The sequence below is a fragment of the Ruditapes philippinarum genome, unplaced genomic scaffold (assembly GCF_026571515.1).
Source record: "Ruditapes philippinarum isolate M1 unplaced genomic scaffold, ASM2657151v2 ctg6409_1_1_1_1, whole genome shotgun sequence".
Taxonomy (NCBI): domain Eukaryota; kingdom Metazoa; phylum Mollusca; class Bivalvia; order Venerida; family Veneridae; genus Ruditapes; species Ruditapes philippinarum.
The window spans coordinates 37,158-52,716 of NW_026864395.1; the positions used below are offsets into that span (position 1 = coordinate 37,158).

General features: G+C 35.0%; 1 protein-coding gene across 1 annotated transcript in view; it reads right to left on the reverse strand.

The window, feature by feature from the left end:
• Positions 1-14,668, reverse strand: part of LOC132725447 (histone-lysine N-methyltransferase EHMT1-like) — a 35,158-nt gene extending 20,490 nt beyond the window's left edge. Inside the window, 10 exon segments of the mRNA XM_060710586.1 lie at positions 6,148-6,254; positions 6,875-6,957; positions 7,999-8,065; positions 8,356-8,471; positions 9,276-9,469; positions 10,051-10,326; positions 11,338-12,059; positions 12,843-12,890; positions 13,620-13,656; positions 14,038-14,668. Coding sequence (XP_060566569.1) covers positions 6,148-6,254; positions 6,875-6,957; positions 7,999-8,065; positions 8,356-8,471; positions 9,276-9,469; positions 10,051-10,326; positions 11,338-12,059; positions 12,843-12,890; positions 13,620-13,656; positions 14,038-14,595 — 2,208 coding nt within the window. The 5' untranslated portion in view covers positions 14,596-14,668.
• Between the last annotated feature and the right edge of the window lie 891 nt (positions 14,669-15,559).

A 15,559-nucleotide genomic window follows, 5' to 3' on the forward strand; every position in this document is an offset into this window, starting at 1 on the left:
AATTTTACAACTAAAATTGTGCACATGGTCAAAATGTCATTGCTGTACATCAAAGGACAAGAAAGTAGGTCACTGTCCCCTTGGGCAAGGTATAATTTTGACCCAAGGGTTTAATTCAAAACAATTTTGATACAGGTCCACCAAACAACATTTAAAGTCAAATACACTTCAGCCTCATTAAAACGCTCATGTTGGGGTCCAATGTCTCACCACAGCGTTCTAACGAGGCTCTCATTAGAACGCTCATTGCGAAATTACCGCAATACCCCACCCACCACATATTATAAATAACGCTGATTTTTTTTACTTACTGTTCAATGAATATCGACATTATCTTTTTCTAAAGCCATTCAATGATGTAAACATGTATTATATTCACAATAATACTGATTATATTTAAAAGAAACGAAAAACTTTCGAAAGAAAATTATAAATCATGAATGTAGTGTAAACACTAACAGTTAGCCATTACTGTAATGACGTTTGATTAACTAGGGGACACAACTAAAGCTGGACTGTAAAAAACACTGTAATTTACAGTCCAGCTTTAGTTGTGTCCCTTAGTAAATCAGACGCCAATTACTTCCTGTCATGGCCGCTCTATTTACAGTGCAGGATTTTAAATTGATTTTGGGCTTGTGGGTTATTTAATTCAGCGAGGTTTACATGTCAAAGATATGTGTGTGAATTTTAGTTTATTTATACTCACCACCTGTTGCCAATGTCAAGTTATGATTTGAGATTTTGGAAACAATTTGACGACAGGTAAAACAACAAAAGAGCAAATAAACGCTTACCTAGGCATGTTTTTCACACCTTTGGCGCTCATAAATGACCTAATAACAATTGTTTATTGTACTTGACAGTCAAATTGAGCAAGCGTTATAGCGCGCTATAAATCTAAGTCTACAGTACTTAAAAAAAAATTTTTTTTTTTTTTGGAAGTTTTTTTTTTTTTTTTTTTTTTTTTTTTTGGGGAGCCAAGGTCTATGAGCGCTCTACTGAGATTAGCGTTATAGTGAAGAGCGAGTTATCGAGGCTACAGTGTATCTAAGCTATAGCTTTCTCCCATTCAGAAAACATTTGTTTTATTTTCTGTTTTTACTATGTGTACATAATGAGAATCACTGCCCCCGGGCAGGGCCAATTTTGACACCAGGGGAAAATTTTGAACAACTTTGGTAGACGACCTATAAATGATATTATATATCAAACATCAAAGCTCTATGCCTTGTACCTTCAGACAAAAATATTTTTTATTTTTTCACTATATGTACATAATGAAAATCAATGACCCCCGGGGCGGAACCAATTTTGACCCCAGGGCTATAATTTGAACAATCTTGCCAGAGGTTCACTACACAATGTTTCATGCAAAATATCTTAACTCTAGCCTTTGTAAATTTAGAGAAGATGATTTTTTAAGTTTGTACTATATACATATAAGGAAAACTATGGCCACCAGGGGGCGGGGCTAATTTTGACACAAGAGGCAAAACTTTGAATAACTTTTGTAGAGTACCTTCAGATGATATAATTTAACAAATATTAAAGCTCTAAGCCTTGCACCTTCAGACAATAAGATTTATTTATTTTTTTACTATATGTATATATTGAAATCAATGACCCCAAGGGCGGGGGCAATTTTGACCCCAGGGCTATAATTTGAACAATCTTGCTAGAGGTTTACTACACAATGTTTCATGCAAAATATCTAACCTCTAGCATTTGTCAATTGCTAGAAGAATTTTTTTTGAAGTTTTTACTATAATTTTTTACTATATACATATAAGGAAAACCAATGACCCCCGGGGCGGGGCCAATTTTGACCCCAGGGCTATAATTTGAACAATCTGGGTAGAGGTCAACCAGACAATGCCTTATGCAAAATATATAAGCTCTAGGCCTTTTGGGTCTTTACAAGAAGGTGTTTTAAGTTTTTACTATATGTACATATAGTGAAAATCAATGACCCCGGGGCGGGGCCGATTTTGACCCAAGGGCTATAATTTGAACAATCATGGTAAGGGTCTACCAGAAGATGCCTTATGCAAAATATCTAAGCTCTAGGCCTTTTGGGTTTTTACAAGAAGGTATTTTAAGTTTTTACTATATGTACATAGTGAAAATCAATGACCCTCGGGGCGGGGCCAATTTTGACCCCAGGGCTATAATTTGAACAATCTTGTTAGAGGTCTACCAGACAATGCCTTATGCAAAATATCTAAGCTCTAGGCCTTTTGGGTCTTTACAAGAAGATTTTTTAAATTTATTCTTATAATTCCTTTTGGTTGCCATGGCAACCAGATTTCTGCATGGAATGAAATTCTTTGAACAACTTTGGAAGCCCTTCACCCAAGAATCAATCCTGCCAAGTTTGGTTGAAATTGGACTAGTGGTTTTTCACAAGAAGATTTTTTAAGTTCACAATATAATCTATAGAACACACACACACGCATACACACACACAGGTGAATCGCTATATGCCACCGCATCGCAGATGCTGCGGTGGCATAAAAAGCGGACTACTTTCGGCATGCAATTAACAGCATTAGAGTCTGAAATTTCGCTACCATTATTTGTTTGGTCTGACGACCCAAACAAATAAAAACTAGAAACAAGAGGGCCATGATGGCCCTGAGGTCGCTCACCTGTATATAGGCCGCCCCCCCCCAACCCCCCCCCCCCAAACATTGCAGGGCCAATTTAACCAAAGGGCTTTTATTTGCACAAACTTGGTAGACACCCATAAGAAAATGTTTCATGCTAAACATCTAAGCTCTAGCTCATTTAAAAGAAGATTTTTTTTAAAGTTTTTACTATACACATATAGTTAAAAACAATGACACGCCTGGGGCCGGGCCAGTTATGACCCCAGGGTTTTTATTTGAACAAACTTTGTAGACACTTACTAGAATATGTTTCATGCTTAATATCTAAACTCTAGCTATTTGGGTTTTTTCAAAGAAGATTTTAAGTTTTTGCTATACACATATAAGGAAAATCAATGACCCCGGGGCAGGGCCAATTTTGACCCCAGGTCTTTTATTTGAACAAACTTTGTAGACACTCACTAAAAGATGTTTCATGCTTAATATCTTAACTCTAGCTATTTGGGTTTTTTCAAAAAAGATTTTTTAAGTTTTTGCTATACACATATAAGGAAAATCAATGACCCCCGGGGCGGGGCCAATTTTGACCCCAGGGCTTTTATTTGAACAAACTTGGTAGACACCTATTAGAACATGTTTGATGCTAAATATCTTAACCATAGCTCTTTGAGTTCTTTAAAAGAAGATTTTTAAGTTTTTACTATATGCATATACAGGGAAAAATCAATGACCCCCCCCGGGCGGGGCCAATTTTGACCCCAGGGCTTTTATTTGAACAAACTTGGTAGACACATATTAGAACATGTTTCATGCTAAATATCTTAGCTCTAACTCTTTTGGTTCTTTAAAAGAAGATTTTTTAAGTTTTTACTATATGCATATAGGGAAAATCAATGACCCCCTGGGGCGGGGCCAATTTTGACCCAAGGGCTTTTCTTTGAACAAACTTGATAGACACCTATTAGAACATGTTTGATGCTCAATATCTTAGCCATAGCTCTTTGAGTTCTTTAAAAGAAGATTTTTTAAGTTTTCACTATATGCATATAGGGAAAATCAATGACCCCCCGGGGCGGGGCCAATTTTGACCCCAGGGCTTTTATTTGAACAAACTTGGTAGACACTCACTAGAAGATGTTTCATGCCAAATATCTAAGCTCTAGCTCTTATGGTTTTTTAAAAGAAGATATTTAAAGTTTTTTCTTTCGGTTGCCATGGCAACCAGAGTTCTGCATGGAATTAAATTCTTTGAACAATTTTTAAAGGTGACCACCAAAGGAACATTCCTGTGAAGTTTGGATGAAATTGGCCTTGTGGTTTATGAGGAGATGTCATTTAAAGTAAAAGTTTACGGACGACGGACGGACGACGGACGCCGGACGAAAAGCGATCACAAAAGCTCACCCTGTCACTTTGTGACAGGTGAGCTAAAAATGAACCAGTTAACAAGCAAGCTCCAGACAGACAGTGAGTTAAAGCACTGTGCATGTATTGGTATGTAATTTAACTCTGACATGTTTTCAAAAGTCTCCAAACTATGATACAATCATAAAATATTGTATGACAATTGTTTATAATAAATTTATTTTGAGTTACAGTAATTTCATTTTCGTAAACCAAAATAGGTCCATTACTTTTTCATGCTATTTTGGAAACAATGCAACATTATACCAATAACAATTTTTATGTTGAGAAAAAATCACTATAATAGTACTGTTAGTCAATTATAGTTCTATGATATTGTTTCTTTTACAAGCATTGGAATTGATTTATGTTTGAAATATGTGTAAGTTATTCAAATTCTTGTATTATGTCTGAATGAAAGCTTAACAATTATGTAAATAACAAGGAATCAGAAGCTGGTCTGCTTAATAAACTTGTCAATTAGTTTGAAAGAAATAATCCACAAAATATTTCACAGAATATGATATAAGGTATTGAGATACAACTGTTTTGCACTAGGATTTATTCAAAATATTATCAAAATGTTGGTGCGAAACGGTTGTAACTTAAGTTACAACTGTTTTGCACCAACAAAATATGTCTGTTTGAGTTACAACCTTTGGACAAATATACTTTTTTGGTAGTTTAATTTTAGCTTTCAAGTTCAATATTTTTACAACATGTGTGTATATTGCTCCTACATTGAAAAACACCATAAAACCATTTTTGGTGAAATTATGAGTTACAACCCTTTCGCACCAAGGCATCGATTTTAACTTCGCTTAGGTCGAATTTTGACTTACCAAGACTCCTGTTTAGTCGAAAAGAAAATTTGGTTCCGTCAATTAAAGTCCAACATATTTTCATCTCAATTAGTCGATGTGTGAAAACAGCCGACTGATCAAAGGTCGGCGACATCAAGGTGAGATGTTGTCATTCGTGATTCACACGTTTCATAGTAATTTTAATTGCCGGTCATCATGTATAATTAGCACGTCGTAAAAGTGGCTTTAATCGGTTTCAGGACTTAATTGGTTTTTTACAGTTAGATAAGTAAATTAAGATTTAATTAATTTAATTGTGCCAGCCTAGGTATTGATGTGTGTTTTCAACTTAAATGCATTTCTATAATTAATGTTCCGTCATATTGCATACATTAATATGTACTTCAGATTCACGATAGTTGCTACTTTCGTTTTCGTCCGATGATCAATTTACTTCAAATATTAGATAAATTGTTGTTGAAATAAATGTGTTATTGTGCTTTTATTGTAATGAATTATCATGAGTGCGTATTAAAAACATGTGCATTACTGATGAATACTGACAAACTTGCATTTATGTCATTGCTATGAATGCTTGTGTTTATGTTTCACTATTAATATACATGTATTAAATTTTGAATAATATATTTTTGTTCATTTATAATTTGTAGTTGTAAGTGATTTACTGTCATTTCAACGGTTAAATATTGCAGCATTGCCGCTATCAACAATAACAAACCTACTTCTTTGCACATTCAATCAGGCACATGTATATACATGTACAAATGTCAACGTAATGGCAGCAGATCCACATTACTCGAATTCCGTTTCTCTCAAAGTAAAATGCCCAGTCCCTTGGATTTCGAGTAATCGAGAGTCAACTGTACTTTTTCTTTGAGCAGGAAAGGCAAACTTATCAGGGTTTTTTTTTTTTTTAAATTCCTTTTATGCAATATCGGTAAGTTAAAAATACCACATATCTACCAAGTACAAGAATAAGTGGAGGAAGACCTCAGGAGCCCCTCAGTGCAATATTTAAGGCTCGAGCAGGCACCTGAGTAGAACCACTGACCATCTATAAGCTAGCAGAATAGCTTTCTCACATAAAAGATCAACAGACCCTAGCAGGACTTGAACTCACAGTGGTGAGGGCCAAACAGTTTGAAGTCTGCAATCTTTACCACTCGACCATGGAAGACCTTATCACTCTTGGATTCTAAGTCTGAGAATCTTCACACAAAACACTGAACAAACCTTGTATGTTCATTTCTTACACTTTATCTAATTTTCACATGATACAATTAGCAAGTAAGGCATGTATTATTTACCTGTATAAGAACATGTACTATACTAAGACTGCCCACAGCTGCGGCTGCATGTAGAGCACTCTGACCCTCAAGATCTTCAAATAATTCATTTGGATCAAAGCCATCCTCTGTAAAAACATTATATTGTTTTGTAAAACAAAGAATTATCTTAGTAATAACGTCAGGAATAAAGAAAAGCACCTCATTTAATCTCAACAAAGCATTCTCATAACTAGTCAGAATTCTGTTAAAAATTTCTGGAATCTGCCAAAGATTGCAACAAAAGCACAAATTTTCAAAGATGGCAGACCTATAAATCTGTCTTATTTTTCAGGTTATTTACTTTCTGTCCAAGCAAAATTATAAATTCAACTTAATGTTATAGATTTTGTACTTTCAGTAAAGAACATAATAGAGCAGACTAACTTAAAAATACATGTAAATCTTATCTCAAGTTCTGCTAAATCTCTGGATAATAATTCATCAAAATACATTTACATACAGGAGATTAAATTATCATCAAAAGGAATGGCAATGATTTTTTTGTGTTAAAAGCAATTTGCTTTTCTTTTAGCAACCTCTTTAATTATCATAAAGAACAAAAACAAAAAGATAATTTACCAACTAAACTTACTGTTCAATAGCACATACAGGAGTGATGTACTATTCTTAAAAATAGCACAAACTTGGTTACATGAAAAATCTATCAATGGATTTGAACTTGAAATTATTGTACAACAAAAAATACCTAGCATATAAACAACCCTTTCCAAGTCATTGTCGTAGGCCGGTGTATATAAACATTTGGGTAAATGCCGGTACTTCTTCGGCCTGCAAAAAAAAATCGGTCCAGAATTGTTTTAATTGTGTCCACAATTTACAGCAAAGACAAAGTATTGAGCTAAATATCATATGATTTTCAAATACTCTACAACTGTTTTCTTTTTCTAACATGATATTCAGTAACAGACTGTATTTTCTTGTAACATCAATCAGGTTTGATTGTAATAATATCTTAACACAGATAGTAACTGCCAGTGTCTCTCATTTTTCACAATGATTAATACTGTATATACAAATGGGGAGAGTTCATAACACAATAATGAATCTGTTTATTTCTTGTATTAATTGCAAGTACTCATTTTGCTGTTTTGATTTGATTTGTATAGGTCAGGTCATATAGCATGGTTACAACATTACTGGTGGAGGAAGATCGGACTTAGCTAAGTAGAATCATCAACTTTATTTTGATTGATTAGCTTACAAGAAATAACTTGTATCACAACAACAACAGTGTCAGAAAAAGTATTTAACCCTGGCAACACTAAACACCTTTAATGAGCCGCGACACAACAAAACCAACGTACTGCGTTTGCGACCAGCATGGATCCAGAGCAGCCTGCGCATCCGCGCAGTCTGATCAGGATCCATGCTGTTCGCTTACAAACCCTGTAAAAAGTAGAGAAACTGATGGCGAACAGCATGGATCCTAATCAGACTGCGTGCATGCGCAGGTGGGTCTGGATCCATGCTGGTCGCAAACCCATTATGTTGGTTTTGGCGTGACGCGGCTCAAATGGTCTTATTCTTCTGGAGGGAAAATTTTAATATGTGCTGACTTACTAGTAAACAGTGCAGACCATAATCAGATGCCATGGATATACTGCTGGCCGACCTGTTTGAATGTGAAGATTCAGACACCACAGAGAGGCTATGGGTTAATTCATACTCCTTTAAGTCAATTATTTATAAATCTAAAGTTTCTCTTCTCAAAGCAATTTAAAAACATCATATCATTTAACAACTAATATTTTCCATTATGAAATAAACCTTGGTGATGCCAAGAAAGATAATATTTAAGGTAACTCTTACCTTTCATGTTCAAGACTAGATAACACTCTTTCTAGGGAATACCTATCAGGTCCAAGTGGAACATCAGCTGCAGAATAAGTTAACATATTGTTATAGCAAAAGTGTAAACATTAAACAATAATTTCATAGGGAAAATTAAAATTTTTAAAAACAATAATAAAGAAGAAATTTTAATGCCACAGGTTCTGCATGCTTGTTCGTTTTTCATGTTTTGTTTTTGTTGTTTTTGGGTTTTTTTGTTGTTTTTTGCTGATTTTAACACATTTATTGATCATATCTCAGAGATAAATCTACCTAACAAACTTAATGAATAACTGTATGTATTAACCACTGGCAAAATATAAATTAACACATTACCTGTGGATATAACTTTCTTTGTTTTCTCTAAGGTATGTGTGACTACTGGATCCTCTGTTGGTTCCTCCCCTCCACTTGTACTTTTATGATCTACCACACCTATACGAGCCTTTACTCTGAAATCAATCATAATTATGTGCAACATTACTTCAATCTTTCAGTTTCAGCTATAATCACAATGACTTCTTATACAACAGTTATACCAATTTCTTCTAGAATCACATGCAGTTTGGCCCAACTATACTGTCAGTTGATTATACTGTTAAGAAATAGCTCTTTGAGCTCAAGAAACATTAACAACACCATGTCACCAGTTTATTACCAGGTTTTTCAGCATTTCAGTTCAGTCTCAACTAATTCTATACTGACTGATGACTGCTGAAATGCTTAATTTGGACATAGAAATCCCTTAAACTAATACAATAATATTCCAAAATCGATTTTGTGTTTGTTTGGTTTAACGGCGCACCAACACAGTATAGGTCATATGGCGCTGAAACAGGTAAGATGATTTTGACTAATCTTCAAATTATAAATCATAAACTGTCCAGAATGAAAAACTGGGAAAGTCCTGTCAGATATTTAGCATGGTAAGCCTTCAAACAAACTTTTCATCATTACCTCTTAACTTCCAAGTCAAACAAAATTGAGCCGCATCACAACAAAACCAACATAGTGCATTTGCGACCAGCATGGATCCAGACCAGCCTGCACATCCGTGCAGTCTGATCAGGATCCATGCTGTTCGCTATCAGTTTCTCTACTTGTAATAGAGTTGGTAAGCGAATAGCATGGATCCTGAACAGACTGCGCGGATGCGCAGGCGGATCTGGATCCATGCTGGTTGTAAATGCACTATGTTGGTTTTATCGTGAAGTGGCTCAAATATTACACATAAATAAACATAAAACAACACGTACTGTGCTCTGTTTGATGGTTTCATTTCCTTGGCAACTGACTGTTTGCTTTCCTGCATACTGAGATATACCTCATACTGGTTGGATGTTTCCCCACAGTGAGGACAGTAATTCTTACCATCCTTGGTCACCTGACATTGTTCATGGAAATTATGTACAAAACTGCTCCCTTCCTTCTTACATTGTAAAAACTTGCCCTGTAATTCAAGAAGAGAAAACAGCTTCAATATACAGGGAATCACAATTTGATACCTTAGTGCAGTGGTGGGTTAAATCCTTCTAAATTTAAAAGGAGTTAACCATTTATTGCACTAAGGTGACAAATTACTCGCATACTGAGTAACTTCTAACATCTTACTTTTAGGAATTTATTTATGGTTTTAATGCCAATTCAAACACCCTTTTGGTTATATCTTAGTGGACAGTCAACCAGACTGACTTTTCTGGATAACTTACCTGTAAGGATAAATTTTTCCTGAAAGAGACCAATTAAAGTATTAAAGACATTAAACAGGTCATATAGAATTTTTTTTTACTGTTGGAGGGAAACGGAAACTGCCTATCGGCACAATATTTCGGGCATTTTAGTGGAACCATCTACCTATGTTAAGCAAGCAAAACAGCTTCCTAACAAATAAATTTCAACCTAAGCCTATTGCTATTTCAACCTAAGCCTATTGCTATGGGCCATGAGTTTCTATATCTGCAAACTTATTATCATTTATTCAGGTGAAAATTAAATCTAAATTTACAGAATTTAACTAAAAGTCTGACAAACCTGAGTACAAAAGTGGCCGCAACCCGGACAGCACTGATGTGCCCTCAACCTCTTCCGATGACTATCACATAATGCGAGGAATGGTATCTTCACCGCAGGACGTACCAACTGCGGGTTTGTGACTTTATTACAACAACCAAGCACCTTACCGTCTACAGAGTCTAGCGCTTGACAGAACGTTACTATAGTGGTCATCTTTTGAAAACTGGCCCCACTTATTTTACACGTACACAGCGGAATAACGTCTTTCTCTGGCGTGACAGAGCCAAGTACAGCCTAATAACAGCAACAAAACAAATTGTCAAAAAACAAAAAAATAACAAAAGATTAACCCCTATAAGGTTTTACTGCAATATTTGAAAATAGTGTCACAATATATAAGTTAATAGCTTCCAAACTCCTGCATTCACTATCATACTGCGGAAAAATTTATAGTGCTAAAAATCAATTTTTCAAGATATTATGAAAAACTTTCTCTGAGAAATTGTGCAAAATTGGTGGAGAATGTCCATTATACTTTGAAACCCAATATTCATGATGCAGTTACCTTTCAGTATGTTATAAGTAACTTAACTAATTTTTCCCGTAAAGTCACCAAATATATTGTATGATAAAATAGTTTAATTATATTTATTAACATAATAACGCATTCCAACTGAGCAAAGAATAGATAACTTTGCAGTTGTTTTAGCCTAGCTTTCTATTAGGTTAAAAGTGCCACAAATTCTGTTTTGCCCGAACAATGTAAATAATAGGGATATTCTGGATTTTGGCAAATGTGTTTTTTTCCCCATCTAAATCAGGGGTACAAACATACTTTTATAGTTAAAACTTGATACAGTAAACATATCAAAGTGTTGATCGCTATTGTAAATGGTAATGCACCAGGGGTACAAACATACTTTAAAGTTAAAACTTGATACAGTAAACATATCAAAGTGTTGATCGCTATTGTAAATGGTAATGCACCAGGGGTACAAACATACTTTAAAGTTAAAACTTGATACAGTAAACATATCAAAGTGTTGATCGCTATTGTAAATGGTAATGCACCATGAAGCTGTAACTGTAAACGTTTATTTGTACCCCAATTTAGATGGGGAAAACCCCACATTAGCCAAGCATTAGATGACATATACATGTATTACTCAAAAGTAACAATTTGTCTTTGTTGGAAACTAATTTTTCCCGAAGTAGTAAAATTGGGAGTATTCCCTAAGAAATGGAAGGAAAAATTATTTACATTCAGTTATATAGTGGAAAAAAAAACAAACAAATTTCACTTACCTCCATTTCCTCACCAGTGTCTTGTGACCCTGTTTCTGACCTTTGCTCTTCCGGTGTCCTCGGAGGAGTAACAGGGTACATTCCATTGGGTACATCTTTCGGCAGTTTAAGATCTATATATTGTCCATTTGGTAACTGCATTCTAGGTTGGATAAGAGTGTTTTTAAGTACAGAATGCTGCTGTTGGACGGCTGATTGATAACCTGTTGGAACTGGTTTTCCCATCACTGAAGATGTCACAGAATTAAAAACACCAGGATGTGAAAATACCGGCTGGCAACCAGTCCCATTTGCCACAACTGTTGAATATGGCATAGGTGTAAATAGCAAGGGTACACCTTTGGGTTGAAGGAGATTTGTGGATTTTGGCGGCGATGCGGCTGTAACCATTGGATGTCCCCCTTGTGATTGAGCAATAGCTACAAATTGAGCAGTTTGTGAAGAGGCAATGCTTTGATTATTGAATATCTGAAATAGGGTACCATTTGGTATTATTGTCTGTGAACCACTAGCTGCACCTGGTGACAGGAATAACTGACTTCCTGTTCCTGATGCAGGAATTATGGGATGTCCTGCCGTGGGCATGCTCAGTGGTGGACTACCTGTTGGCATCAATGCAATCACATGCTGCTGAGTTGGGGATAATTCCATTCTACGTTTTTTTTCTTCCGGACTGGCCAGACTATAATCAGTTTCAGTATTCGTTTTTGATTTAACTTGGTCTGAAAAAGAAATTATTATAAAAACAAATTAACTGTCACCCATGGGAGAAAAATTTCTTACAGCCACCATGTATTATAAAATAAATGCCCAGATAGCCATAAAAATTAATACAATGTAGGTAAGTAAATTGTCAGTTCACTCAAGAAGTGCAGTGGAGTGTGAACATTATCGGCATAAATAATTTGGCATAAATAATCTATTTTACACTTTAAATAAAAGATTTTAATAACTTTTTATTGACATTTTTTGCCAAAATTTGGTGGCATTTCCTTCTAAAATCATCCTAGAATGCAAAGTGAAAGTAACCATTTTCAAGTACAGCATGAACCCAGAAAAATGTTTGATTACACATTAACTTGCTGTATTTCTCAATGTTTGGCAAGCCCCATGTGGCCAATTATAATTTCAAATGACCCGTAAATTATCATGTAGAGGGTCTTAATGACCTCTAAAATTCTAGATTAAAAGAAGAATCAATTTCATACCAATCCCAGACTAAAATGCGTTTGGTCAGTACAAGATTTGGGTAGATTTACTATCCATTTCCTCAGAATTTACTCATCATCATAAATGTAATCCTTATATTATATGAAATTATGCAGACATGTGGGTTAAGCCTATCAAAACTGCAGACATGTGGGTTAAGCCTATCAAAACACATGGAAATCCTTTCAAATTGCATCAACCACAATTCTTAAGAAATTTTTTCTCCAAATTTTGGTAAATATTGTAATAAATGACAAATTTTAGAGTATTTTATCAATGTTTTCTGAAATACTTACCAACAGCTTTTCTCTTTCTGGGCTCACCATTTGATCCATCTGATGTTCCTGCAAAATAACACAGTGATATATTAGCATCATATCCCCATACATACCACAAGCTGGTGTCATATTTGCTTGTTTTGATTTTACGCAGATTTTACCACATTTTTTAACACATCTTCGCAGTCGGTTCAACTGAGTACCAGTAATTACCAATCTCTCTGCAACTGACTGACTCCTCCAACATGAGGTAAAAAAAAAATGACCATTAGACTGAATGTCTGAGATAAATCATCAGAGAAATTACTTCTTGCCCACAGATCGAACCAGAGACCTCTAGATCAAAATCTGAGTGACTTTTCTCCCTATTGAGCATAGCATGCAGACAAAATGAACATTACATAAATTGTAAACAAGGACAGGTTTTTTTCTATTCTCAATTTAAAAAATTGAAGTGTTTCAACACTTGACAATACTGAAAACGACAAGTGAATTACAATGGTTACACTTAAAAACTAACCCTTACAGGCATTTTTAATTGTTTAATTGAAAAGACACAAGTCTCAACACTTCATACTGATCTACTTTGTTCGTAAAAATAGTTGAGATGTCTTATTTTTCTTTTTACTTTTTTCTAATATCCATCTATTTAAGATGCTCACCAACTGTTCATTGCCAGTCAGGCCAGTGGACCATTCTTCTTACTGTTAGCTGGTCAATAATATATTGGTATTTTTATATATGTATTATGTATCAGATTTAACTTTTTTTGCTATCATTATATATACAACTTACTTTCTGCACCAACAGTCCTGTCGGCCACATCTTGAATCTGCAAAATACAAGCATTTATATTATTTAATTAGTATACCTCCACCTTTTTGGTAACTGCAAAAAAAGCCTTGCAGCTGAGTGTTCACCTCTGGTCAAGGAAAATGCAAAATTTGGTTTGCCACACTTTTTAACAATCTCCCTACAGGTCAACTTCATGTGAGTAACCTATGGACCGGTCAAATGTGTAGCTATAATAAAACTATCATGACTAAACTGAAAAATTTAAAGTTGAGCATATATGTGTCAATCTTACACCTGAGTATACATGATGTCCTATAACTGTAAAATTAACAAGGAAGATATTAAATCTGATAATACTACTTAACACATTTTTAAAACAGGACTTTATATAATAAAAGCTGAAGTAACAAGTACAAACCTTGGACTTCAAGAATGAATCCAGAGTTCTATGCGTAGCTGGATCTATACCATGACGTACAGTTTTCCTCGCCTTTTTCATGCTGCCTCCTGAACTGGCCGAACTAAATGACTTCCTAGAATTCATTGTTAACATGTCTAGAGCATTCCTCTGAGGAGGCGATTTTGTACTTTCCACTGAATGATCACTAGTTTTATTCGGCACTTTGTTTGGGGTTGAACTCACTGGCATACTTGCACCCCTTTGACTAACTTTCTGCTCAGAACTATGTGTTTCAATTTCACTGTCTTTGGCGAGTTGTCTTTCTTCTGACTTTTTACTTTTAGTGCGTTTCCATACTTTTTCACCTGGCAATTTGTATGCCTTTTTCTTTTTCCTTCGAATAAGTTTTTGTTTCTTAAAAAATGGATTTTCTGTTTTACTTGGAGATTTAATCGGGGACTTTAATGGCGATCGAACAGGGGACCCCTTTTTGGGGGGTGATGATGAGATTTTATCTTTTTCAGGAGTTGGGATTTTGATAGGCTCAAAAGCTTTCCTCTTTGAGGGTTTTGGCATATCTAGAACACCTTTCTTCTCTAGTTCTTTGACATTAAAAGTGAGAGATGTAATTGATGAAGGAATACTGGGTTTATTTTAAAGCGTTGTTAGCAGAATTTACACAGGATTTTCTGGGCGGGCGGCTTTCGCATGTTTTTGAGTGGTGGTGTTTTTTGACTGTCTGTTTCAGCTTTGTTGTGATTTTCGACAATAATTGATCAAGTTTTTTGACCTTTGACATTGTTGTCGGACTGAATTATAGAATTTGTATCAGTTTTAGTTACAGAAACTTTTTCTGGACTTGTTGTATTTTTTTTTTTTTGACTATCACTTCCTTCATTTCACAACGTTTCTTTTTAACTGGTTTAATCTCCAATTCTAAGTTCACTTTTTTCTACTTCCATTGGTTTCATTTCTCTTTCTTCGGCGGACAGATGTATGTTCAGATTGACTATTTTCACTTAATTGTTTATCATCAACATCCATAGACTCTTCAACACCAACATTATCGCTTGTAACACTAACAGAATTACTTAACATAGAATTATCATCGCTGTTTATTTCTTTTACTAAAGATGGGGGACCTGAGCTATTGCTATGTTCTGTTACTTCACCTGTAATTTTTAGTAAGTTCTTCTGTTGCTTTCTTTAACATCTCCGTGATATCTAGTTTTGGTGTCACTTTCAATGTCAGGAGAGTCTTTTGCTGTTTCCACATTATCTACAGTGCTTTCAGGTGCATTTTCATTATTTACATTAGTTTCAATTTTACTTTTATCATCATGTTCATCTTTATTATAATTTACTTCACTTACAGGAATACTTATATCATTCTCTGGAGTATCTAGATTCCACTGACAATGTATTACTAACCTCTTCCTTTATTTCATTGTTAACTACTTAAATTTGAGAGTTCAACAGGATTAGAATCTATCTTACCGTCTTCATTATTCACAGTAGAATCCTCATTAGCACTTTGCTC